We start from the raw sequence: 27,615 nt of genomic DNA, 5'->3' as shown, positions 1-27,615 counted from the left end.
TGCCTTGTTGCCTTAACTTGCATTTTCTCATTGAAGTACTTATGCAGCAGCATGAAGAACCACTTACTGTGTATTACAAAGAAATACAAATTTCTTCAGTAATGTGGACAGATCTGTGCCCTCAGCATTATGAACGGTAAGGTACCTTATCTCCAAACTTGACCTCTAGGACCAAATAACATCCAGTCTAGGTCTTGCCTTGTGAGAATGTGAAGGCACATCAGTTGTTAGGCTCCAAGGGTTCTGCGCTCTTGAAGCTGACCACCTCACCTCAGCTTTACCGGCCCAGGAGTCTTTGCTGATGCGACACTGCTATCACCACTTGGATGCTGACTGTAGAAAAGCATCGTAGGTATTACCACATTGCTCTTCAGGTTAACTTTTCTCTTGAAACACAGATGTCTTGGTGCTTCTCTCCAAATTGGATACAGACCTAAAAAGCAGCACATCAAAAGCAACTGCATTCTCTTGCGCAGTGCTTTTGAACAAATTGGTTATGGAGACAGCTGCCTACTGTTCCTAAGGAGGCTTCTCCATGGGCTTCATGGCAGAGCCATATTCTTTTGTCAGGTTTGCATTATAAACTCATTACTTGACACCTGGTCAGCTGGGATGTTAAATGACCTCCAGCAAGGCTGTGGCGAACTTGTTTGTGTAGTAGACCAAAAGGATGTCTAACGCACTTTGCTCAAGGGTGAGCTAGTGTCCAGGACTCCTCTCTATTGCATTGCTGCTTCTGTGGTGAAAAGGCAAACTGGACACTTTCCTTCCACGCCACTGGTTTTACAGGTCTTAGACTAAGGCAGGAATAAATAAGGTGGAAGGAGTGTGTCTTAACTGCACTGGAGGTGGTTTCAGAAACTTCTTTGGCAGTTCATAAAAGGCTTGATGTCTTCTAATCCCAGACTTGTTGTCTCAGGGCGTCATTCATCTGATCGACCCCGATCTTCAGTAGAGCTGAAAGACTTCAGAATACTTTTTCTCTTCTCCAGTAGGAGTAACTCAGAGGAGTATTTCAAGCTAGCTGCGAGAAAGGAGACATCACAGAATCATAGAATGGTTTGTGTTGGAAGGAACCCTAACGCCCATCTAATTCTAGCCCCTGTCATGGGCGGCAGGGTCTCCTCCCAGCAGCCCAGGCTGCCCCCAGCCCCATCCAGTCCGGCCTTGGGCACTGCCAGGGACGGGGCACCCACAGCTCCTCAGGGCAGCCTGTGCCAGTGCTTCACGCTCTCTGAGTAAGGAATTTCTTCCTCATATCTAATCTAAATCTCCCCTCCTTAAGCTTAAAGCCATTACCCCCTGTCCTATCCCCACACCCCCTGACACAGAGTCCCTCCCCAGCTTTCCTGCAGCCCCCTTCAGGCCCTGGCAGGCCGCTGTGAGGTCTACCCGGAGCCTTCTCTTCCCCAGGCTGAACAGCCGTCGATTTGTGCATGCAGGTGAGTGGGGAGTTCCAGCGTGCCTGCCACGCTCATCTCTCCCGTTGCCTTGGCTGTAACTGTCTTTCTGTACATCCTGGAGAGGGATCTCTCCTACTACTCAGTGAAGGTCTGCCTGGTTAACATCTTCACTGATCTCTTCCTACCTCTAGTTGATCAAGTTTCCCGTTTTTACAACTTGCCGAGAATCACCTTTAATTTAGTTTTCCCAAGAGAATTGTGCTGAAGAACAGCCTGTCTCACTGAAACGCTCATCTAAATGCAGCGTGTGGAATAGGCTAGGCTGATGGAGAGTTCTGCAGGCAGGCCTCTCATTACGTCCCGCTGTTCTGGAGGTAATGGGATTACTTGAAGGTTTCCTGTCCCAACCTAATCACCTGCTGACGTTCCCTGAGGAGCTTGGGGTCTGTCATGCCCAAAAGATGAGTTTTGCATAAACTGGTGTGATGTTAAAATTACTAATCTCTTCTCAAAGTTGAACCTAACACCAGGAATGGAAAAAAACTACTGCTGCTTTCTCTGGATGCTTGTGTCAGCAGAACATCATGTCCTTTACCTGGCATGGAGGCTGCCTCTTCAGGAGGGTGTTACTCACCGCCAGCTGGTGTGGCTGTCACTCAGTTCTCCCATCCAGACTTGCTGACATAGATGAATTTTTGGTCTTGGTGTGGAAACAAGAGTTGCCTTCGAACATAAAACAATGCGCCGCCTTCTCTTCCTCTTTTTTTTGTTACTTTGTTCTCTCTCCCTTCTTGTCATTCACTTGCCTGTTCTCCATCTTTAAGGAACCAAATGCAGACAGTGGTCCCAGTAACTTCATGTTCCTTCTAGCCTGTAAGTACCCTGTAAGCCTGTATTAACCCCGCATCCATAAGAAATCAATTACGGAAAAGTGCTAACTTTACACTCTGCGCACACCGAAATGACAAAATAGACAGCGAGGTAAGATGTGAAATTGTAATGAGAAGCTGTGCAGGCTTTTCTCTTTGAGAAGCTGCGTCTGCTGGACTCTCGGTAAGATCTGTTGTTTGTCTTTGATTACTGTTCTCTGTTAAATAGGAGCGCGTGTCAGGCTGCTGGAGGCTGATGATCAAGATGAAGAAACTTTTGTTACGGCGTATTAGGAATATGAGAAATACCCAAACATCTCCTGGGTTTGTTGTCTTTAGCTGCAAGGTGACTTCTGGAAATTCAAACATGCAAACAAACATGCCGTACTGCACTTTTTTAAGCAAATAGATTCTAAATTTGAGAATCTTACTACAAGCTTATGGTATTCTCAAAACTGAGACTGGGTTTGATAAACAGTCATTTAGCAGATGCTTGCAGCCATACAAGGATATCTAATCTGAATTGGCTTCAGTAGGAGTGGTGGGGCGTGGAGGGAATAGAGGCTGCTTATTAAAGGACAGCAGCAGCAAATACCAAGCATTTTTGTATACAACCTCTGGCCAGAGTCCAACTTGTAACATTCCCTAGACAACTGGTGTTGAGATGATGAGAAGCATCTAGAGGGGAATGGAGAGGCTGTAAAGCAGCCTTGTGAATAGTAAAGCCAATTAATACTCCTCTGTGCTAGCCCAAACTATCACTTAGACCTCTTCGTTACAGAAAATTAGCCAAGTAATTAAAGCGTTCTTTTAATTACAGGTCTCGGCTGTAAATATCTGTTTATAACTGGCAGAAGACTTGCTCAGTTGCATCTGGGAATAAGTCCCTTCTGTTCTTCGCAGCCGTTGTTGTGAGGAGGACAAAGGCCTCTTGTTGGGGCTCTCACTTGCGCAGTTACTTTCTCCTACAAACAACTTAAGTGCACGCATCCGTGGTTTGGTGCCTAAGTGGCCACTTGGTGTGAATCGAAGCAGTGCTGCCTGCAGAACTGAGCAGCAGGTCGGCTTCCTGGGTCTCGTGGAATCAGTCCTCAAGGGGAACTTGCCCAGGTGCCAAGGTGGTGGTGCCGTGTCTCCTCCTGCCGGGTGCTCAGCTCCTACAGGGCCTCCTGCCCCCAGGTTAGCTTCTCATCCCAGGGCCTCCTGCTGATCAGGAGTGACAAAGACTGATCCTCCTGGGGCAAGGGAAAGGTCTGAGTCCCTGCATGGAAAAGTACTAGCTTGTTTGGTTCGTTTTCGGTATTTTAAATCACTGAGAGGTGATCTGTAATAGGGTAGATTAGACAAACTCAATCGGATCACCCCGGTGTATTGCAGATGCTTGTCTTCACAAACCTTGTTCCTGTGCAGTAGGGACTGTGTGCATGGGCAACAAGACGAGGAACAGTCTTTCGCAATTTCAAAGCTTTCTTTGTACCTGTTTGTGTCCTTCTGTCCTATGTGAGTGCCAGAGCTACATCTCAGGTCCTGCATAGCCCCTGCTCTGCCGGGGAAATCAGTGACTCCCTGGGCTGGTGCTAGATGGGCGCCAGCCCTCACAGTGGGACGTCAGCAACTTTAAACTACTGCGAGTGTCCAGACAACAGAAGTCGCCACTACAGGAAGAGGCGGTGGTGTAGCCTAGTGCTGCGCCTGTACAAGATGTGTAGCTGGCAGTAAGAGGAGCGACAGTTTCAGTGCTGTTTTCCTTTAGAACAGTGCTTCTGTTAGGATAGGTCTTCCACAGGCAGGTGTTTGACCTGCTGATACAACAGAAGTTGCCCCTATAGGTGAGCCGCGTGGGAAGAGCACACCGCTCTCCTGGAAGTCAGACCTCGCCTCCCATGCCTGGACGTTGCCTCTTTGCTTTGTGACCTGCGAGTCATCTCCCACTGTGCTGGTTTTGCATGTTTTCAGATGGTAATCTGCTCAGCAGAGGAAATGCCTCTCTTACTTCTATGCGAGATTTAGGTTAGAGTAGCTTGGGGAAAAAAAAGGTGCAGCTGGTTGAGAAGTCAGTCGGTAATTCTTGCTAACCAAATTGTAGCTGAGATGAATTTGCCTGAAGAATACTTTCCTTTATTGAAAATGACACTGTAGGTTCACATCCAGTGAATTTAAAATCATGTAGAAACTTTAAAGTGTTCTTGCTAGCTAAGGTTTTCCTACTTTACATGTGCTTGAAGCTTATTCAAAGCAGAAGCTTTGCTGGTGTGGGGACTAGTGCTTTAACTCCAGATAATGCAAAAATTTACCTGTGACCCTCAGACTTCGTTTGACCCATCTCTAACGTAGTTTGTACGAAGGGAGAGAGCTTTGTTAGTTAATGGAATAACCTCACACATCCAACTTGAGCCTAGTGCTAAAGATGGCTTGCTTGGCTGATTCCACCTGGTGTGCCTGGCATATTCCATAGATGGAGTTGAGATTTGATTTCAGTCTCCATTTTTTTTCTGCTAGTAATGGAATTGAAACCAAAAGAAGGGGTGAAATTATGACCTTACTGCAATCATCAGCAAAGTTGCCATTGACTGAAGTAAGGCTAGGATCTCAGCCAAGGGTTTTCAGTGTTTAATTTATGGTAACATATTAATTGAGTTGTATTAAAACAAGGTTTTGAAAAAGTTAATCTTTAGCTTCGTGATATCATTTCCATTCCATAAATATTGTACATTGTGTTACTAGAAGTTTACCTTTTTTGGGCAGGTTGGTAGAGGTAGAAGATCTTAATTTATTTTTTATAACTCGTGTTTGCCCTCCTGGGAAAGAATTAGAGCATGCAGATGTCCTTATTTCTATAAATGAAGAGGACTTTATCCTAAATCTTCTAATTCTTTTAGAGTATATGGCAGCAAAGCTATCTAGCTCTGTATCCTGCAGGAAATATTTGGCATACTTGTAAGCTCCAGGGAGAGGAGAACTAGGATGATAGCATCCATTAGTATTGCTTTTGAATGAGAACTTGCATAAAGACCTCTAAAAATCTCTACTAGATTTAAGGACTTTTAGCAAAAGGAATGTATTGCAAGCTTTTGACCTTCCCGTGCCACACGAAGCTGTGCTGGTGTGTATGCCAGAAAAGCCTCTTGATTAGTGAACTCCTCTAAAGCTGGGTGCTGCCCTTTAGGAGGCTAACATCTGGACTGTATTTACTGTGCATTTTCTTTTCACTGGATGTGTCAGGGTAGGTTTTCATCTTTAAAATTTAATAAACTGTTTCTGTAACTTAACAGAAAAGATTATTTATCTAGTTTTAAAGTCACAGCTAGCAATGTGTTCCCAAGCTCTGATGACAATAAGAACAAATTGTATTGGTTTAAAATGTAAATGTATGTTTTGTTGTACTTATTTCCTTACTTCTGTTACTTGCTGGTGTAGTTTTAGCATTAAAAGTATTTTAATATACACTTAAAAACAGGCAATACTGCTTTTATTATCACTTGTAGTCATAAATTATGTTAATATGAGCATTACACTAAAGGGGAAACTAGAAGTAAAGACAAATTGGGAAGCAAGAATGGGCATTGGAGGTATATTTTCTGCTTATTGATCTTCACGTTTGTCTGTTACAATTTTCTATGTAACAGACATAGGGGCCTGGTAGAAATGGGATTTTTCACTGAATTAAAAAAAAAAGTGTTTCCCCTTGTAGCGGTCCCAAAGTACACCCAGTTTGTGTAGCATATTGATGGTATCTTGGCAAAAAGGAAGCCCAGTTATTCATTAGCTAATTCTTGGAGTAGTTGTCTTTGTAACCAGCTCTTCAGGTTATACATTCCACGTTTATTTTCCATGCATCGAGCAAAGCTGGTGTAGCCAACACGTTTTGAGGGGCCTGCCTTCTGCTCCTGCAAGCTTTTCAATAGTCAAGTATTTGTGACTTCTGCATTTTTCTTCTTGTGTTCTGTTCCGATTATATCCGTTTTCTTGTGAGGAAAACCAGAACAAAAATGGTTTGACAGGACGAGGTGGGTGCTTCCGAGATGCCACCAGTAAAATCCGGTGCCCTGGGTAACCTCTGGTATGGCAGACCGCGGTGCGGTAACTGAGGCTGGGATCACATCCCATAACCTGTCTGCACAACCGTTCCGTTCAGTGCTCTCAGTTAGGTGTCTTCCACAAAACCTGCTCACTGTTCTGCCAGGTCAAACACATCAAACACCACCAGAAATTCATGCCTAAAGTAGGGGCTGCTAGGAACTAAGCACCTAAATAAGTGCAGGCGAGCTGCAAAACTGGCACACAGCATGGTGGGGGAAGGCATTAGGAAGACTGCAAAAGAATGTGCTTAAATTCCCCCCAGCAAATTCACACTTGTGTTTCAGAATCGTAGCTGAGAGCTTTGGAAGCACGTGCAATGTATCCTTGCCACTTTTCTGGAGTAGTTGGTTTCTGAACGCTAACTTGAACAACCGTTGAACGACACAAGAACTTCCACTCTTCCAACGTAGCCCCACATAATGAAATGCTTTTTAGTTTCGTGTACTTAGCGCTGCCACTGGTGGTGTCCATCTCGTGCGGAATGGGCTTCTTCAGCACGGCTGAAATGCTGTTGAATCATGGTGAAGTCGGGCCTGGCAGTCCCCTTGCGTGGATTTATTTAATGGACTGTATTTAACCAGATCTAGGTTAAAAAGGCTTGTGCCGTCATTTGTGGTCACTGTGACAGATGTGGCCAGACCTCTGCCTGTACCATCGAGGCAGCTCCTTGCTCTGAGTTTGGGATGCCCCTTACGCAAATCTGGCACTAAATTCTGTCCAACAATCTGCTTTCAATCTGCCTCTGTCTTAATGTTCCACATCTGCTGTCCCTATCGACCTGTGTGCTGTGCCACTGCCCTAACTCACTTGGTGCTGAAGCTGCAGCCCCGTGGCTGTAAATGTATTTGGGGCTCGCTAAGAGCGAGGTGAGCAGTGCAGAGAGGCTGGATGTTTAAAATGTTTTACTGGGCTTTGGAACTGGCTTCTAGAGATGCTAAGCGTTTCCATCAGCCCAGTAATCCTCATAACCGGGTCCTGGAATATAAGATACACTAACTGTTTAATAATTGAAATATATATGTATCCGCACTGTGAAAAAAAATCTGTCTCAGTCTTTGTGATCAAGGCAAAGAACAAGTCTGTTTCTCATTACTTACGGTAATGTATGAATCCAGGCATACAGTCAGAAGCTTTTAATCAAACTAATGTTATATATTGTATCAACATCCTAATGCTGAGGAGATCTTTAGGATGTAGAAGGTATTTTAAACAAATACTTTGCAGTTCCCTGCCACACCACTGCTTTTGGATTTAGATGGTTACTGGGGTTCTGTTGCGTAGTCTAAGCCATAAATGGAATGAAGTGAGGTTGTTTTAAACAAAGAATTGATATACTGTTGAAAATTAACTTTGAGGAAAATGTTTAAAATGTTTTGCAGAGGTGAATCTGGTGCCGGGAAGACTGAAAACACTAAGAAGGTTATTCAATACCTTGCTCATGTTGCTTCCTCCCATAAAGGAAGAAAGGACCATAATATTCCTGTAAGTTGGGAAATCTTTTGTTTTTTTCTATTCTTTTGGTAAACTGCTGTCTTCTCTTGGAGAAAAACAAAACAAAACAAAAAACCTTTTGAATCAAAGATAAGCTGTAATATAATCCCTGTAACTTTGATCAACTATTATTTTCTCTTTATTAGTGGCTAAAATGAGTGGTTATGTCAAAAATTCTAGTTAATGTTAACTGTTTAACTGCTTTTTTGAGATTATGGGCTTTATGCAAGAATTGTAACTAGAAACAGTATCAAAACTTTGCTACGTCTACTTCGTTTTCAAAAAAACTTCTTCAACTCTGGTGATTCCTAGTGGATTTATTTCCCATTACATGCAGCTTTTAGTACTAGCACATGTGAACAGAATTTCTTTCAAAACTTAACTGGGGGAAAACCATCAAGTTTAAAAATTGCCATAGACCTTCCGTATCTAGAAATCAGCAGCTAATAAAAAGCTTGGCTTTATTGCATTACCAACAGGAGGGTATATATTTTTAAGTTGGAGAATCTTGATTTTTTTTTTTGTAGCAAATCGCTAACTCTGATCTATGCAGAGCTTTATTCAAATTTGCTGCTAATCTCTCCCAGAATTTGCACTGAATTTTTAGCAATTCGCAAAACATGAATGGGTTTAAATATCTGTTACTATGAGGACTTGGAACACTTAGCAGCGGAGTATTTATTTATCTTTACTACAAGGAAGAAGCCAGCTCCAGTCAATGCTGCTGTATGCCCGCTTTTCTCCAGGAGTACCGCAGGCATCTGTGGTGGTTGGAAGCTTTCAGGCTGCATCTTCTGACCTAGCAGAGATGTCTGTAACTTTTCTTGTGTATGGCACGTAGCATTAAGGTGCTCAGTGGAATCATAGACTTGTTGAGTGTCAGGACTCAAACTCCTGGAGAAACCGGAGATGACTTTTGACCAATTTGTGAAGAAAAGAAAACCGAGAATTTGAAGGGGGAGAGGAAGAAAATTGCTCTGCAGGCAGACTTGGAGGAATCTAGCTGAACGTATGGAGGGAACATGAGTCTTCACTCTAACTGAAATCAAATAACGTGACCCTATGTATTACTTGTCGAAAGTGTTGCTTGTTTGTTACACAGGGGAGAGGAAAATTAGTCTTTCTCAATGTATATCATGCAGTCTGAATGGGCTGCAGGTTGTGCCTACATCAGTCGCAGGCCTTAAAAAGAAGTTTCTTGCAATGGAGTGTCAGCAGCATTGGGCATGTGTGCATGGCATTGCATGGTATGTTGGGAGGGGACGGGGCTCCGCAGAAAGCTGTTCAGAACGTTATCCATCAGACTTGATTTTCTGCGTAGGTTCTGGTTCGTGGATATTACTGGTTTTCCGCTGCATAACTTGCAACAAAACCAGCAGCACCTTCTTCAATTTCTACATGAGTAAGATTGCCCACAGCTTTCTGGGGGAAAGTGAATTACGCAGCGTGGGTTTGTAGCAACTACTCTTAAAGCAACTACTCTTAAATAGTCTACTGATAGAATATCTTAGGATATTAGATATCCTAGATACCTAATTAGATATCTCAGGATGCCTCCATTTGAAAGAGTTCCAGAAGTCTCTCATCCAGGTGCTTTTCAGAATGGGTCTCCCTTCAAAGCTAGATTACGTTGCTCAAGACCTGGGCTGAGCAGAAGATTTTGAAAAACTCAAGGGATGAAGTTTATATGACCCGTCCAGGAGCCTAACCACTTGAAGCCCTCTTTCTGAATGCCTAAAAAGCACTGGATATTTCTTTGGCCTTTTTTGTGCTGCATTTCCGCAAGCACTTGGTGCCAGTACGCTAGCTAAGAGAAGCACCCCTTCCTGAGCGTTGTCAGCACGATTCCTGTGGCTGCTCGCTGGGCCTGGGAGCTGATGCAGGCTCGGGCTGCTGTTCTCAAAGTCAGCCTTTAACTGAAAAGCGTTTTCTCCATTGTGCTTATTTTGTGGCTGATACGAGGTGAGGGGACGGGGAGAGAGGAAAGTTGGGGTAGAAAACATCAGGGAGGGGAAGGATGAGTTGCCTTTTTAATGCAGCGTTGTCAAATTCACTTTAAACCCCTGGTTGAGCTGCAACTTAATTCTGTACTTAGCAGTGCCATCAAATAGGGTAGTGGTGCTTATCTCAAGAGTTTAGGAGATGGTTGTCACAATCGGCTGCTTTGTGAGCCATTGATGACTGGCATGATGGAGACTGGAAGAGTTTTATTCTTTGTAAAAGGCAGCTTAGGCACAAAAAGGAACAGGTTAGTGTCCTGAATGAAAGTTCGGTGCTCTGCTCACGCACTTCATTCACTGCAGTGCCACGGTAAGCACTGAGTTAAGCAAATACGTATGGAAAAATGCAGATTGTTTAACCAAACCAGCTTTGAAAATACAAAGGAGTCTTTCCTTTTTCTGTATCAATTTGTTTTTATTTATGGCAGACAAAGAATGTCCAACCTCCACAACTAACACTGAAAAGCTAAGTAGTGCCAGAACTGGAGTTAGATGTGCAGTCCTTGTTCCTCTTTACATATTCACCAGCAGGCTGTAGAGGGCTGGTGGTGATCTGTAACACCATGCTGTACAGCATTCCTCTTCTGCTAAATAGGCTTGTTAGACTGCTAGTCATGGATTTATTTTTATCCATCCTGATAAATAATTATTGCTGACATGCATTAATGATACTTCTAAATGCTGCATGGATTTTTTTCAGAAGCATTTTGCACGCTGATGAATGAATAATTATTTTCCCAACACTGTTCTGAAGGCTAGGGTGGATTTTATGCCTGTTTTGCCTGACAGACTGTTGTAAAGCTGTTAGAAAAAATGTAGCTGACAGTTCGACACCTCAGGCCGTGGCCAGAGTAGCACTGGTGTTCTGCCATGTCCCAGCTGCTCACCAAGTGCGTTTTTGGGAAGAGCAGGTTGTGAAATGCTTGGCTTATGCAAGGAGCATCGCGCAGGAGCTGTGCCTGTCCTGTGGAAGACAACGTTGTCACCTGGGGCATTCAGCTGCTCGTCCGTGAGAGTTTTTCTTCCCAACAGGGCTCACTCCTCTCCTGCTAGCTAGTAGCTGTGTGCCTGCAGATGAGTCCCGCCGAGTCCCTGGCATGTCGTACTCAGGCAGGGTGCTGTGGGAAGGCAGTCAGTAACGCATTGTAACCACGGAGAGAGGAAATACCGTGCTGAACAGCCTTGAAACTGCAGCCTCCCAACTTGAGCGTTGGAGTCCATAGCCACGCTGTCTCTCTCGTTCTCTGCCCAAGGTACTGTCCTGGGCGCTGTGCTAGGCAGCGAGGGTGGGAGGTGATGTAGAAGAGAAGCAGTGTTATTGGGGGGCTTGGCAGAGCGAGGTGAGGCTAGGCTAGCCCCTGAAATTAGGAAGAGAGGCTAGGCTTTCTAGAGGCAGCTGTACTTGCACCCGGTTATGAGCATAGGCTTATCTACAGATTGAAGGTGGGAGGAAAGTGAGCCTGAATCCTCGCCCAGGGCATGCTTGGTTGAGCTTGGGAAAGGGCACGTGTACAATCCCCTTAGTGTGGAGCAAGGGAGAGAAGCTGGAAGGCGTTTGTTTAAATCACGGAAAGCTTTAGCTTCACATCCCACAAGTCTGAGCTCTGAAGAACTTGGGTGAGCAGGATGTTAAGAACTTTGCAGGTAAAGCTGAGTGTTTTGCAGGCAGAGAGCGTATCATGGTTTATTCCGTGGTTATGGTGCTGCGTGTGGAGCAGTCTTACAAAGATGAGCACTGTGCCGTGGCTTTGGCATCTCAGACCAAAGGTAACCTCGCTGGTGTTATTTGGTCTGCTCAGCTGCCCCCTGTTCCTGGGCCACAGGCAGCACTGCCTTCGCTCTCAGTTGTCCTTCTGTAGGCCCAGGAGGTGGGGAGAAAGTATGTTTGGAGGAAGAGAACAAGGACAGGTAACTGCTGAGTTTGGGGAGGAGGCTGATCCCTCTGGAGAGGGGCTTGGGCAGGTTAAGCAAGGAGACGTGGAGGAAAACGAGTTCTCATGGGCTCATCACTCGCCTGTATACTGAGGTGGGAATAAGAAAGGAATGAAATTGTGGTATTAAGGAACGCGTTACAGAGCTGCTTTAGCGTGGTTACATAGCAAGCCTTAATTCTGGCCCTTGGGTTCTGCTTCAGTTTGCAAACAGGTTTTGGATAGGGAGGAAAGTCAGTGCAAAATAGAAGAACAGCACCGAAATGCACACCTGACCTGGCACAAGGAGAAGTGCTCTCTGTCGCTTGCTGCCCGGGGTGGTCACTAACCGGTGTGTGCTACCGGCCGACTGAGGCTGGGGAATGGTCTGTGCTTGTAGACTGCGGAGGGGCCTGGACCCTCCTCGTGGTCTCCAGGTGAGAGCAGCAGGTAACAGACGGACTGCCAAGACTCAAAGCAAGTAGCTAAGTTCTATGAAAACTCTATCCAGCCATCACTGACTCCGTTTGCACTCATCCGAACCAGAGCTAGACAATACCAAGATGAAAAGAATTAGACTTTTTTTTTCTTTCCCCTGCACCAAAGCCCTCCCACCCCACAAAACCTCTATTTTCACGAAAATCCAGCTTGCACGATGGTGCTGCTTTAAGTTTCAGAAACGACTATAAATACTTTCAGGTTTGTGACTGCATTTATTTGCCCCTGCAGCTGAAATGCTAAATGGTTTAATTCCTTTTATTAAATTCAAAGAGATGAAACTGGTTTTGAAGCGCTGGATCTTGGGTAGGCCAGTTCAGGCTGAAGCTTCTCATAGGGAGGATTTCCCAGATGCGCTTTAACTGCCCTGATTTAAATGCAGAGGAGTTGAACGTTGGTCTGGTGATGCTCAGCTCTACTCCTGGTGAGGGCAGAAATGGAGACCCCGAGGGAGCAGTGATCTGCTCTGAACATGGGTAAATGAAATGCCTCCTAGGTGTACCAATCCTCTTCCACTGAGTGCAGCACTAGTCTCCTGCTGGAACAGCTAACCTTATTTTTAGATACCTTAGTTGTTTTCCAAGCGGGTATGATTCAGCTCTGCTAAATTCACCCCGCTTAGCTGAACGAGCCAAACCGTTGCCAGCTGCTTTGAGGACCTCTCTCCAATTCTGTTACTTTGTGCTAAAACAGTTCTAAAGCTTTAGAATAATAGGCATTGAGGAAGTGTGCATCTGGCTTGGTATGAAAATCTCTTCCCCATATTTCACGGCATTTTCCCCATAGGCTCTGTGATGTGAAGCTCAAGATTGGAAAGCTTGCGGACAGAGTAATGGAAGTAATGACGGGATTTAAAATCTGAGCACTTCTGCAGAAACTCTGCAGAGTTGAATTTTGGGGGCTTTTATTATCTTTATTTATCTTCCATCCCACTTGGTGTTTTGTACCCTTCTTCCTGGCAAACTTTGTAGGTTTTCAGTTTAAGATCTTGCTTCTTATGTGGATGGTCACTCCTGAAAGAAAGAAACAAGACTTCTCTCTATTGTAGGCTTTGCAGTTGTGAAGTACATGTTGTACAGCACAGAAAGAAAACCTCAGGCTCCTTCAGGATGGCTTTCCTCCTAGGTTCTGTCATAACCTGCTTGGTATTTTTGAAGAATAATGATCATCTTATCCATACCAAACCACCTTGCAAGGGCTAAGACTGGAGAAAGTTACTTAGTGTTGTGGGTTTCTTTGTTATTTGGCAAAAATGTGGAAAACCGTGTGAAACTAATAATGCTGTCGCCCTTTTTCCTTGTTACTCAAGGTCCATCTGTCATCTTGCATTTTATTTGGAATTAGTTCTTTGCATAAACACAGGTTTTAGCATTTTGCGCATGCAATGACAAGTGAATAACTTTCTAAAATTAAATAAGTTTCTATGAAGTGAGTTTATAGTTAAGCTAAACCTACTGACATTAATAATTTGGGATGTAACTTTTAGCTGGAATGCTTGCTTGCTAACATATGCGTTTGTTTGTTTGCAATGAACAGCCCGAATCACCTAAACCCGTGAAACATCAGGCAAGTGTTTTTCTTTATGCTTCTAAAGTTTTGTAGGTCAACTTAATACATTATTTCTATTTTCTATCCATTTGTATTTACCTGTACAAGCTTTCCCACGTGCTTTATTCAGCTAATAGTAAATTTAGTAACTGTTTAATGGCTTCGTTGAGAGAATGGACAGAGGCTCCTCGGCACCACCAAGCACTCCCACCCACCGGCGGGGGCTCTCCTCCTCTTAGCTGAACTCCTCTAGCAGGCTCTGCGTCAACGTGCTGCTGAGAGTACAAAACTTTTTAATGCTAAATAACCTACTAAATAAATGGCAAGGATCATTGGAAGTGACAAAATACTTCTGGTTAACGTGTGATTTTGCCTGAATGTTTTTATAGCTGCTTGGGTAACCAGAGAAAGACTTGATTCTCAAGCGCGTAAGGCTCACCTGGAGTCGGGCATCTCCCCTGACCTACTGAGGTGATGCTCATTCCCTGTTGCTGCCTGAGTTAGCGTTTCCTTGTTGGAGCTTGAGCTGCCCTTAGCTCCAGCCAGCCCACGAGCGAGCAGCTAACGCTGCCTGCTCCCCAGTGCCTACCCCACAGGCAGCAGGAATCGCAGCGCTGCCGGGGCCTGAAGGGGCACAAAGAGGAGGGCTGGGTGGAAGCTGAGGGTAAGACCGTGGAAAGAGATGAGCGATTTGCTCCCACGTGTTATGCAAGGTACATGCTCCAGTCTCTAACCTGAGGTGGTAAGTGATGCCTTTTTGTCACGGGCACAAGCCTTTAAATAAAGAGAGAGCTTTGCAAGAGCTCCGTGTGGTGTGACCAAGGCCTGGTAACTCAAGAAGCTGCCACGAGTCAGTTCAGCTGATTGTATTCCCCCCCTTGCGTTTTCTGAAAGCTGGCTGTGGTGCAACTTGGAGGGGGGAGGAAAGAAGCTGTGGTTTATTGGAGACCCAAGTCCCATGGACAGCTGTGATGCCTTTGCTAGTGTGTGGTAACTTGCTAAGCCTCTGTAACCCAATCATGTGTCTGAGCCCCCATGGTCTCATTTTCAGAAGTTACAGACATTCTTAGTATTTAACCTAATCCTTCGTCCATCCAAACCTCAGACAGTTCTAAGTTTTTCTGTTGTTTTTTTGCTAAAGAATTTCTCTGTTCCAAAAATAAATGGAAGAGTTGAGTTTAACCCTCCTTTTGCTTAGAATTAGCCTGCCAGGGTTGAGATACACTGCTTGTTGCCAAACACTTGAAATGTGTCAGTGGAAACATGCTAATCCAGAAGTGTTGATATTGCATAAACCATAATCATTAACATTTCTGTTTCAATGTCATTTTGAACTACAGAGTGGATCCCTGTTGTATGTGAGTAGCATGTAGTTTCCCTGCCTCACCCAGGCTTCACAACGAACCGAGTCACTGGGATGCTGGTTTTTCTGAAACTGAGACAATAAGCCCTCCTTATCTTGACGTTGCCCTGCATGAAATGTTGCATGACTTCACTTTTTCCACAATATTGCGATACTGCTTTTTCCAAGTTCTGCTTAGATGCCTATGCTGGAGGTATGCCTACAGGCCAAACTTAAACTCTTTCCAAAGCACTAAATGCTTCTAAAAAGATTTTTGAGTGTAAAGCAATCTATCTAGAGATGAAAACTATGAAATCCGTTTCAAAATTTCCACCGCTATTCTTCTCTGAAGCTGTTCTGCACTGCGTGAGAGGTTTGCTCTTAGATGGCCACGAGAAGTCTGCTTGTGAACGACAACTGCAGCGGCTCGCTAGGCTGTGATCGCTGTTTGTCCTCGCTGTTTTCACCCACGTCTGAGGACACAACTGAATGTTTTCTTCAGATCCCACGGGATGCACGTAGATGTGCTCTTAAGAACTCCGCATTCAGTTGCAGAACTTGAGTACAATTGTTTTATGACTTGCTGCAGAAGTTCCCATGCACGAAGCTGCATTACTGTTGCGGTGCACAGAGGCACTTCAGAGCATGGACGTTGCGTGCCTGGAGCGCGCTGCTTGCGTGCAGCACCGTGACGCTCTTCAGTGGAGCTGGATTTTGAAGTCAGTGTGCTTTCTTTTCCAGAATAGCTAGAATTTGAAATGTAAGCTGGGACGTGCTTGCTGCGTTTAATATACGTAATGTGGTTTATTTCAAGCTGTGTACAGCACGGTAAGCAAGCTTCCCACTTCTGGTTTGGTGTCTGAACAGGAGCTGGTCGTGTGGCTGGGAGAGGGGACGGGCGGAGTGGTGTCAGCGAATGCTTTTCCACTACCTGCTGCCTTTACACAGCAGCCGGTTAGGCTATGAATTGCAGATGTCCACGTAGCAGCGATATGTGATCTAGCGTTCTTCCAGTTGTGATTTATTTTTTTAGAGTCCTTAGGAGCTCTTTTAAATAGATAATGGTGGTAGACCTAACCTGAGGTGTGTAGGCATGCCTGCGGTGTGTGGCCTGACTAGCGGTGTGTTCAGGGCTGAGATGAACACAGCCATTTCTTCTTTAGTTACTGCAGAGTTCAGAGAATTTGTAGTCCCAAAGGGAATACGTTTGGATGTAGACAAGCTTTGGGCAGATAGCCTGAGGTCCCATTAGAGAATGAGCAGCCATTCCTTCACAGAAGGACTTGAAATATATTTGAATATAAAAATAAAAGCCTCTTTCAGGTGTTAACTAGTGACTTTTTAAAATTCCTATGTAAGAATTGACCTCGTGGAAGTCTCAAGAGACTTGCTTCCATTCTTAATTGCTCAGTGTGCGGTCTTCGTCCATGCTATAAATAACTGGAAAAAGCAGGTTTAAGAACACAAACTTCAGTTTTTAAAACTACATTCCAGAGACATACAGCTTCATTTTTTTTCTTAAACCATCCTTCAGAGCAGGAAAGCAATATCATATTTTCCTATGTGCATACATGCCTCTTGGGCTCATGGAAGCAGCACAGACGGTTTTTGTTACCAGACCTCTTCATGGACAGCAATTGTAGAAGCTGTTGTGCAATTTCCTTAAGATAAGTACTTTGATTTCCACATCCATTGGCTTGAACTTAAGGAAGCATTAAAAAAAAATGCATTAAAGCTGCTGAGCAATTTTGGTTGAATTGGGCAATTTGAAAATGATCTTTGTGTTCGGCGTTGCTGGGTTCCCATTATGCCATTGTGGCGTACTTCTCAGGTGCATTCACTTTAGGTCAGATGTTGCAATAACATCAATGTAAAGCTGATGGAAAATGAGCACTTTGCTGATTTAAAAGTCGATATGAGAAATACGAGTACGTTGTCAAATCACTAACGAGATGGTATATGAGTCACCTTGCACTAAAATCTTAAAAATTAAATTTAATTTTATTTCTCTCGAGCATTTGAAGTCTGTGCCTACTTTCATTAGCCCTAAATGTGAATTTTGTTTTTCCACGTTCAATGATTTATGACATCCATTGACTCCTGTTCGGTCACCTCTGTGTGTGTACGTGTGTGTGTGTGCGCTCTTAAATGACAACACAAAACACATTCTTCACTGGTTGGAAGAGACTATTGGCAGATCTAGCAGTGAGGGGGAAGGATGGTAACCTCCTTCTGAAGACGGTATCACTGCCACAACCTGGGTAAAATGACTGTCAGGAAGAAGCAGATTATAGGAAGCCTTCATCACGCAAGCACTGTGTTTATGTCCATTTGCTTTTCTGTTTGTATGGTTTTTAGGGGGAGCTGGAGCGTCAGCTTCTTCAGGCAAATCCCATTCTGGAATCCTTCGGGAATGCAAAGACGGTGAAAAACGACAACTCCTCCCGCTTTGTGAGTTACTCCTTTTCTATTTACAGTCTGTAAATCTTGATTACTGTTCATGGAGAAACTCCTTTTTAGGAGTTTAAGTAGTATCAGAAATTTTCTTTGCTCTTTCCTCAGTGGCTTCAGGTTCTGTTATAAGGCTTTCTGCGTTGTGTTGCAGTCACTGAAGATGAATCCTCATTGGCTTTTGGCAAAACTTGCTTTAATTTTATCTAGTTTCCAACCTCCACTATCCTTGAAATGATAATAGCATTAGTAACATAATGAATGCAACTATGCTGTCAATATAAACTATGGTTTGCGTACGCAAATTACTGCTGTATATCTATAAAGGATGAAGGAATACAGCATCTCTAGGATTTGGCTAAATATGTAGCCTTCCTGTCAATAGCTGTGACTGTATCGATTGGTTTAGAGAGAACATCCTCAATTAAAATAAAGCACCAGACTTGCATATAAAAACACTTCTAAATCTCGATGTGCTTCTGACCCCTTTGCTGAAGAGAAGCCAGAAAGTGTGACTTACCTTCAAGGTGTAGGGCATCCTCACGCAGCAGGTTGAGTTTTGTTGGGTCAGTGCCTCGTTTTATTGGTAGGTAACTCTTTGTGCGTTCCATTGTTCTGAAACCAGTAGTGGAATTTGGGGTGAATAGCTATTTACCACTTTTTTAAAAATTTCCCTTAAGAAAAAAAGCAGTCTCCTGTTTTCAGGGGAAAGAGGTTTTTAGTACTGCTTTATAACTGTGTGGGAGGCATTAAGTCTTTTTTTTTTTTTTTTTGCAAGAACTGAACTAAAATTTACAGAACAAATGAAAGATTTCTTGGCTGCCTTGACGTTTCAACGGTTGCTTGGATTTATTTGTATGAATTCAGCTCAAGCGATAAGGACTCTGGAAAGTTGCATGGTTAAATCCTTCAGATTTATCAATCAAGGAGGGAGAGCAGAGTACTGTAGAAATTCAACTTCAGTAACTTTTTATAGCCACATTACTTAAACTACTGGCTGATGCTCGTATAAGTTGCATTAGGATTCATAATATCAACAGGTTTCACTGTGCAATAATTCTTTGTTCCATTTCTCGAATCCATCAAAGCTTGTACTAATTTAATGAAGATACTTTTTTCCTGCAAGATGTTAGCATCTGCTCTGTGTTATGTTGAAGCCTGCATTGCCATCATGAACATAATCACTCAGATGGCTCCAGCTCTATTTTTATAAAGGAGCAAGTATAATGCATTCCAGATGGTGTCGTCTTTATGCAAATAAAAAAAAAATCTGACTTAAAAAACGTCTTCCCACAAAGTGAGAACTGCTGTTGTTCAGCACACACAGGCTTAACAGTCTTTACTGTGCAGCATGAAGAGGCCAGGCTGTCCCCTGTTTGCTGATAATGCCAGGTAATAGTGAAATAAGGCTAGTGTTCGGTCACTTTTTCCCCTCACCTCTACAAAATGCATGTATTTCCTGTGTTTCAGGAAATAAAGCCTGGAGTTTGCAGTGGATAGGAAAGTTAGTTCTGGAATATGGACCTAAGAAGACAAATGCTGCTTCCCTTCCTACGTGGTTTTAAAAAAGCCATGTACTTCAGTGCTGTAACGGTAGCGTAAACAGGATCCTGTTGGAGACTAATGGTGGTCATCTAGCTGAGAGATTAAAGACTTCAGAGCAAGGTTTTCCTGTGCTCGTTGAAAGGGCATATTCATATTTCACTCTCAGGAAGATAAACTAGATCAGTGACCTCTCTAGTATCGGCTTCAGTGGTGACTGAGCTTGGAGGCTGAGAAGGTCCCCGTCCCCTGGTGGGCATCTGCCTCAACTGGCTGTGTTGCCTCTGTTTGTTTCATTCCTGGGGCTGGGGGCTTGGCAACAGAAATGTAATAACTTTGAAGTGCGAAATAGAGTAGAGCACTTCTGAATTATACCAGGCTAGACCTTATGTAGTGCTTCATGCTTGCTCTCACACAAAACGTGACAACCCAAGCCATGTCATTCGAAGAAGCATCTCTGTGACCCGTTGTGTGAAAAGCTGTCAGCTGCCTCGCTGGACATGCGGGTACTGACACGTGTGGTATATCTAGTTTATTGGCTGAATTTCAGCAAAACAACGGTTTTATCTGTGTAACAGTTCCAAATATAGCTTTCTGGACGGTTACTGAACAAAAAATATGGTGCTTTAGTTCGAAGTTGAGCTTAGAGCATTCTGTTTCTTCATACCCAGAAATCTGTGTTCAAGTGCCTGGTCTCTTACGGGGGGTGCTTGCAAACAAGCCCCAATCTTTCCAGCAGTCATTTTAGCACCACTGACTTTCCAACCAAACTGCACGTTAAGCAGTAGGGTTGTAAGCACTGAAGCCAATTTGAAGTATTCCAACAGTTCTCCTAAAACTTGGAGAAATCCCTGAGCTGAGGGTGTGCAACTGAGTCAGAGCAGTCGCTTTGCTCTGAGGCCGAGTCGAGGTAAGGCTGGCTTGGGGGTTCCTTTCTCTGGGTGCTCTGGCCTGGCTGGGGAGAGAAGCACAGTCAGGCTTGTACACACAAACCTTTTTGGCATGAATGGGCTTTATCAGGGAACCAAGAGGTCAAGGGTGTTCTGGTAAGTGATGGTTTGAATGATTGCGGTAACTTGTTCAGGTGTTGTAATTCTGCAGCGTGGCAGCGTACTGCGGAAACACTTAGTGGGTCAGGCCATTGCTGGAATACATCTATTCTCCACACTAGTAGAGCAGAATATTTAATATGGAAATCAGTAGTACATTCCCTGAGCGAAAGGGATCCGCCAAACAGGAATTCTCTTTAACGTACTAATAGCAATAATCTGTCAGACTTGAGATATGGGAGGACCTGGATAATGATTTCAAGAAAGCTTTCAAAAGGGCTCCACGGAAGATATTAGTAGGTGACTTTGTGCAGATATCATCAAAAGAAGCATTCAGCTGGCTGTTAGCAAATTGCTGTGATACTCCCTGAGCTCCAAAACCTGTTTCTATGTAGATAAGACTATAGAAGTTGCATGTGATGAAAACAGAGATCCTGGTGTGGTTGCAGAGTATTCCCACTGGTTTCTTCAGACACTTGCATCCAGGGAAATACCAGTTTCATGAGCACAGAGACTAGAAGTGGTCCAAATCCAAGACAGAACCAGTGGGGACCGTTTGTGGCAAGCGACAAACCAGGCTGGGGAACTGAAGTGGCTTGAAACTGATTTGTTTGAACTCTGAGACCCAGTACGATGTGTTCACTTGCAACCAGTTTCTTCCCAAAAGCCAGCGTGTGGGGGAAGTATGCTCTGTATTTTCTCCTTTGTGGGGAAAAGGAGATGTGTGTGGAAGAAAGGGGTGTATTGTCTCTCTAGGTCCCTTCTTTACAACCGCTAGACAAGAGACCGTGGAGGTAGCAGACAGCCTGGTCCTAGGACAGGGAGTAGGATTGTGATGGCTGGGGTAGGCAGCATATGGAGATTTGGGATTGTTGCAGGTAGAGCAAATGTGGGCATGCCTGAGGATGTTGGTGTTCCATAGAAATGTGCACACAGAAAATTTCAGCATTGCTCTACTCACACTTAACGTGTTCTGTCAATGTGAGAGTCCTGGTGCATCAGTCTTCAGAAAGTGTTTGAATGCAGGGTAACGTGTTCCACTGACGGGACGAGTACGCTGAATGGAGAAGTTTTCACTTGAACTTGTGTGAAATGCTTATTACCCAACGTGCAGGTTGCATTGTTTTCATACAGACAGCTGAGTTGTCGTAATGAAAAAATAAGTACTTACAGAAATCTTTTTTTCTTTGCAGGGCAAGTTCATTAGGATTAACTTTGATGTTACTGGTTATATTGTCGGGGCCAACATTGAGACATGTATCCTCCTTCATGCTACGTCAGTGTGAAATGCAAGTTTCAAATGTTTTTTAACCCTTGATCTTGTTGGAATGTGGTGAAAGGTTACCATATTTCTGGATTCCTTTGACAATGTCTCTCCTCCTTTGTTTCAAAACAAGTGCTTGAATGTCATGAAGCCGGCATGCTTCCTCAGGCTTAGAAATTGGATATACCAACACTTAGCACTCTGAAGTCTGCTGGAATTTTAGGCTAGACTTAAAAACAGGGTTTGTCAAAGGAATTATTTCAAGCGTGCTTGTTCTATGTATGTTATCTTTCTGAGGGGACACCAGAAAAACCCCACTTTCCTACCTGGAACCACTGTACTGTGCCAAAGGTTGCCCCTCAGTGCTGCAAGAGCAGCTCTCTGCTGGGATGGAGATGGTGCTCAGCAATGAGTGACAGCGCTGGAGGTGCTGTCCTGCCGGTCACCTTCTGGTTTTGCAGGGCTTCTGGATACCGGGGAGGTTCGGCAACACAAGGCCTACTACCAATTAACGCTGAAGCCTAATTCAGTTGTAGTTTTAAGGTCCATTTTTATGTGTGATTGCATAAGAACAAGTAAAAACACTTATCCTGAAAGCCTTCTCTAAAGTTGTTTTCTAAGGATGTGTAAACTTTTCTAGTCTGTTTAGCTGCTTCTCTGTGGGGAATAGAAACAGGGTGGCCATAAAGTTATGAAATGAAGAGCCTTGGTAAACAATATCTTGTGAGTATTAATCATAAACATTGATGCAACTAAGCTTTCATTCTGTGCCTGTGAGTTACACTGCTTCATTTTAAGGATAGCGTGTGTGTTTGGTACTGTCATAAAATATAATTTCCCAATAAGGCTGGGAAAAACCTGCAGTTATTCAAAATATGCTTTAATGTTGAACAACTTTTTTTTCAATTTGGTGCTTAGTACAGGAACGAGGGCAGTTCTTGCTTTTATGAAAGTTTTGAATAGTTTTGCCCAGAGGTTTATGAAAACAGGAGGATTTATCTTTTAGGGAATTCTTTCTTCATCGCAGGAACTTGCCTTTGTGTCACTTCAAATAGTGGTCCCACATTTGTTTTACAATATGGAATATCAAGACATGAAAATTTAAGTAACACAGCAGCTTGTTGCAGCTTACTGGACACTATCAGCTGCACAAATTCGAGTTTGGAAACTTTTTAAAGGCAATGAAGAATAGTCTGTTTAAAAAAATATATATATACTTGAAAGAAATGCTGAATGTACTAGAAAGAGTACTTTAGTGTTCAGCAGCTGCTGGGTTTTTGGTACTTTGAGTAGGACTCAAGTCCTAATAGAAGAATGATTGAAAAAGAATGAGACCAGCTCCCCCTCCCACTTAGGTCTCAGTGATCCCTTACAGACATCAGCTGTGTGTGGCGGGGAAATGTAGACAGCATCCAAGAAACGAGTTTGCTGGAATTAAATGTGGGCTTCTATCTGTCTGAATTTGAAACCCCTCATTTCAAGTTACTGAAAGTTTGTATTGGATGTAGTTCCGTCATTAGTATTAAAGATCCTTTTGGTCCTTACATAATTATATAGCCTGCTTTGAGTTCCGTGTGCACTGGATGGCTTTTTTTACCAAAAATTCTAGAGCATCCTTGACTAGCAGTAATCAGACTTGTTGGAGAAGTCTCGCGCTGTTCGTCAGGCTAAAGATGAGCGGACGTTTCATATCTTCTATCAATTGCTAGCCGGAGCAGGAGAGCACCTCAAGTGTAAGTTAAGAATCTCACTGTTTAAATCTGTTGCATTTGTGTGCTGAGTTTGTTATTCTAGTGTTAACACAGTTGAGTTTGAACTGTTGTTTGGTCTCGAAACAGCGAGTTTTAAAAGAAGAAAGAAATGAAAAGCCAGGTGGCTTATTTTGAAGTAACTTCTGTGTTTTGTCAAGTATGCTGTCAAACAACTGTTGCATTTCAAGCAAACGGCTGCTACATGACAAAGTCCTGTTTGGGCAGCCTGGTGTCCTCGGTCTCTGGCCAGGAATCGCTGGATTGAAACGGCAGTGTGCTCCCAGCTGATTAATAACAAATCTGGTTGGCAGTGACAGCCGTACCCACACCGGGCAGTGCCTTCAAACCAGGGAGAATAGCAGCCATTTCGTCAATACATAATGAAACTTTCATGAGGCTTTCTTCACCCTTTGCAGTACTGTGCTGGTTATCTTCTACCCTTTTCTCCTGGTAACTGGGGATTCCTGCTAGGCTGTGATAAGTGAAACTATTTGAAGGTACAGACTTCAGAGAGTTGACCCACTTTTTGTCCTGTGTTAAATAAACTTGCGTTTAGCATCCTTGATCTGTTTATCATCAATACCCAGCTCCACTTCTGCTTGTGTCTGTTACCTTCGAATAGAGATGCTTGTTTTAGGGTACTTGAAACAGGGATTTATGATTATGCTAGACCTGAGTCAGGTAATGTTCTTTTTGCAGGCATAATGCATTAAAGAGCTAATGTAGGATGCTTCAGATAGGTGTTCTGGGAATCTGGCTTCAGCTTTTAGGGTATACTTATCTTTTTAGTTTTAAAAGAATGAATTACTAAGCTGGTATAATGGCTTGTAGCCATAGTTGAGGAACTGATTTTGTAAAGCATAGGCTGTGTGTTTAGTGAAAACAGTGTACAGGTGGGTGTGAACAGCAGTTCCTTAGCTTGTTGTTCTTTCTCTTCTCCTTTACCCCCAATACAGCTGACCTGCTGCTTGAAGGATTTAACAATTACAGATTTTTATCTAATGGCTACATCCCTATTCCTGGGCAACAAGACAAGGATAACTTTCAGGAGACTATGGAAGCAATGCATATCATGGGATTTTCACATGACGAGATCTTGTGTAAGTTAAGCCTCTTGGATTGTTAAAGTGTACTTCTTGTCCCGTGCACGTGTGTACACACTTGCTAATTTAATGTCACCAAATTTAATGTTGTTTCGGTGTCTTGACAGCCTGCAACAAGTGTTTGCTTAATGTAAGCTTAGAGTTGAGTTAAAGACATTTGCCTAAAATGTGTGGTACAAACTTATTTCCTTTCTGAACTTGTGCTTCAAGTTTGAAAGGAAAATGATGTAAGTAACAGAAGAAAAATTTGCTAAGTTGAACTCTCTTCAATTAAACTGGTGCATATGTCTTTCGTTAACACAGCAATGCTGAAAGTGGTGTCTTCAGTGCTACAGTTTGGGAATATTTCCTTTAAGAAGGAGAGAAATACCGATCAAGCCTCTATGCCGGAGAATACTGGTAAGTTGGTCACGCTTGTATGGCTTCCTTTAACTTGAGCTGCAGTTTTCTTCCTATCGTTTGTTTAGTGCATATCTTTGGGTACAGAGCAGCCTTCTGAGCTTCCTTGTTAAAGTTTCTTGGCAAAAAGGCACCATGATTGCGATGGTAGTAGCCAACAGGCAGTTATTAAAACTCTCATCTTCCATTCTCATAAAAGCAGACAAATTCAGGTATCCATCAACGGAATTTATGCTGTTTGCATTGCTTCTAAACTTTAAGTATTTCAGTTGTAGTCCTGTTTATTGCTATCTACAAAGACTTAAGCACTAGGAAAAAGTGCATGCTTAAATCCATTTGTTTTCTTTGGTTCCTGACAGCAGTTTTCTTGCCAATGATAAGAACCCTGGAGCCAAGCACAACTTCCATAGTGAAACGGCTGAATGTAAGAATGCTATATTTCAGAAAATCTGATTTCTGAAGTGGTATGGTAGTGTGACTAAAATTTATCAGTACCCTAAATGCAATGCAATCAGCGTTTTGAGGAGTTCTTTCTTCACTAAAATAGCTGATGAAGCAGTTCTCAGATTTTGAATTTAGTACTTCAGTTGTGGCCTTTTAAAGGCTGTCATGGAAAGTCAGCTTTGAGAACGGACCTCAGTGCATGGAGCAGTAGGAATCATTCATGAGACCTGCTGCACACGCACGAATCAAATTCTTGTCTGTCTTGTTTCATAATTGCCCTAAATTGCTGTGTGCGCGTACTGCTTGGAGTGTCCAAAACTTTTGTGATTTCCCAGGGCAGTGGCCTGCTGCCCAAAGTACTCCAGCAAGCAGGTATGGATTAAAGCTCGACAATCACTGACTGGACACTTGGCTGGCAGTTGGCATTTGGGGTTTTGCAGGGAGAAAGAAAGGTTGGGTGGGTGGTTGGGTTTTGGGGCTTTTAGTGTCACCTGAGGCAGCTCAGAGGAGTATGTTTCCATTTAAAAGGTGGAATGTACGAAAGATATAAATGCCTCTTACTTTCTGACTATCTTCACTTTTGTTTTATTACTGTTGGTTTTGGGCATAGAATTCTAAAGCATATCTATATCCAATAGTGTGCTATTGAATAATTTTAATACCGAATATAGAATTTTGAATAAAAAAGTGAAGATGCTGAAAAGATAAAATTGCAGTTAAAGCATGTTGCTGTTCTCCTGCATTTTAAAACTATTTTACTAGGTTATCTGGTGATATTTTTTTACTGTACCGTTTTAAAGACACGGAATGAAACTGATCTTCATCTGCTTGTCATCTGTATTGTCACACCTCACTGATGGGTTTCCCTAATATACTACAGAGAAATAAGTGTCATGACAGTGACAAGTTTAGAGGTGTCTGAAATAGGGCAGATTTGTCTCCCCATAGACAGGAAGGAATTTGTGTGGGTAGTAAAGTTGTGAATCCAAACAACGTGGATTAAAAAAAAAAAGGAATAGTTAAAGAACCATTTCAAGTATAAACATAAGAGATAGCAAACAGTTCATATAGCAGTCCTGGAGGAAGGGGAGAGAGAAGCTGTTTTTACAGAACCAATTCACACTTGCCAGGTTTAGAAGCCTTTCTTCCAAAAGGTTCATAAGCAATTTCATAAGGTTTGTACTTCAACTGTAACAGAAGCTTTTCCAGCATCTTTGCATTATCCAGAAAGTAAAAGTCGGATAGCCAGGGCTTGCTACAATCAGTGGACAATTAAGTGGACATTCCTCAGCTGTAAGTGAACAAGATGAGTTGTATGTTGGTTTTGGTGCAACATTGATCAAGATGAAGAAAAAAAAGAAACAATCCTACATGTCAGTGATAGAAAAGTTGCACAGAGCGCTTTTAAATGATTTAACTGAAGGAGGGAAACCAAGTGAGTGAAGTAGCATGGCCCGCTGTTGTCTCTGCTGTTGGTGCAGCCCGGGATATGGCTGCTGTTCTGGCCTGCAATTGCACACGCTGCCGGCTCATGTGGAGCTTCTCATCCACCAACATGCCCAGGTCCCTCTCCTCAGGGCTACTCTCAATCCATTCCCCACCCAGCCTGTGTTTGTGCTTGGGATTGCCCTGACCCAGACCCAGGGCCTTGCCCTTGGCCTTGCTGAACCTCACGAGGGCCGCACAGGCCCACCTCTCAGCCTGCCCAGGCCCCTCAGGACAGCAGCCCTTCTGTCCAGCACGTCGACCGCACCACACAGCTCGGTGGCATCGGCAGACTTGCTGCGGGTGCGCTCAGTTCCCCTGTCCACGTCCCTGACAAAGATGTTAAACAGTGCCGGTCCCAGTGCTGGCCCCTGAGGAACACCGCTTGTCGCTGATCTCCACCTGCACACTGAGCCACTGACCGCGACTCTGAGTGCAACCATCCGGCTAATTGCTTACCCACCGAGTGCTCCATCCGTCACCTCCATGCAGCTCCGATTTAGAGACAAGGATGTCATGGGGGACAGTGTCAAATGCCTTGCACAAGTCCAGGAAGGTGATGTCAGTTGCTTTTCCCTTATCCACCAATGCTGTAACCCTGTTGCAGCAGGCCACCAAATTTGTCAGGCACGGTCTGCCCTTAGTGAAGTCAAGTTGGCTGTCACCGGTATGGCTTCACTAAGGGCAGATTGTGCCTGACAAGTGCTCATGTAGGTAGCTAAAGTGAAAGGAATACTCAATTTGTGATGCCATGTTAACTTCACTGATGCAGCTATGTTTTGATGTGTGAACCATTCTAATGAACATGTAGCAGACAGAACTGCAGACTTTAAAATCAAGTAGTAGCATTTTGAATACCGTACAAAAACATCCTCTGCTTTTATGTTGGTATTATCTTTTTTTAATGTAGGTTTATAAAAAAATATTTTTATTTCAACAGTAAAACAATGAGCTGCCAAACTAGAAAGCTAAGAGGTTGAAATACT

General features: G+C 43.5%; 1 protein-coding gene across 2 annotated transcripts in view; it reads left to right on the top strand.

Annotated features, from left to right (window-relative positions):
* The window catches only part of MYH10 (myosin heavy chain 10), a 103,134-nt gene that overhangs the window by 40,647 nt on the left and 34,872 nt on the right, over nucleotides 1-27,615 (top strand). The window contains exons 5-11 of one of the 2 annotated variants that reach the window (XM_083805033.1): nucleotides 7,732-7,834; nucleotides 13,788-13,817; nucleotides 17,500-17,592; nucleotides 21,377-21,440; nucleotides 23,082-23,180; nucleotides 24,155-24,298; nucleotides 24,605-24,700. In XM_083805033.1, the coding sequence (XP_083661159.1) occupies nucleotides 7,732-7,834; nucleotides 13,788-13,817; nucleotides 17,500-17,592; nucleotides 21,377-21,440; nucleotides 23,082-23,180; nucleotides 24,155-24,298; nucleotides 24,605-24,700 (629 nt within the window). The remainder of the gene's footprint in view (nucleotides 1-7,731; nucleotides 7,835-13,787; nucleotides 13,818-17,499; nucleotides 17,593-21,376; nucleotides 21,441-23,081; nucleotides 23,181-24,154; nucleotides 24,299-24,604; nucleotides 24,701-27,615) is intronic. The other variant, XM_083805034.1, reaches the window with a different exon arrangement.

The sequence above is a fragment of the Anser anser genome (assembly GCF_964211835.1).
Source record: "Anser anser genome assembly, chromosome: 19".
Taxonomy (NCBI): Eukaryota; Metazoa; Chordata; class Aves; order Anseriformes; family Anatidae; genus Anser; species Anser anser.
This window is presented reverse-complemented; position numbering and strand designations above follow the sequence as displayed.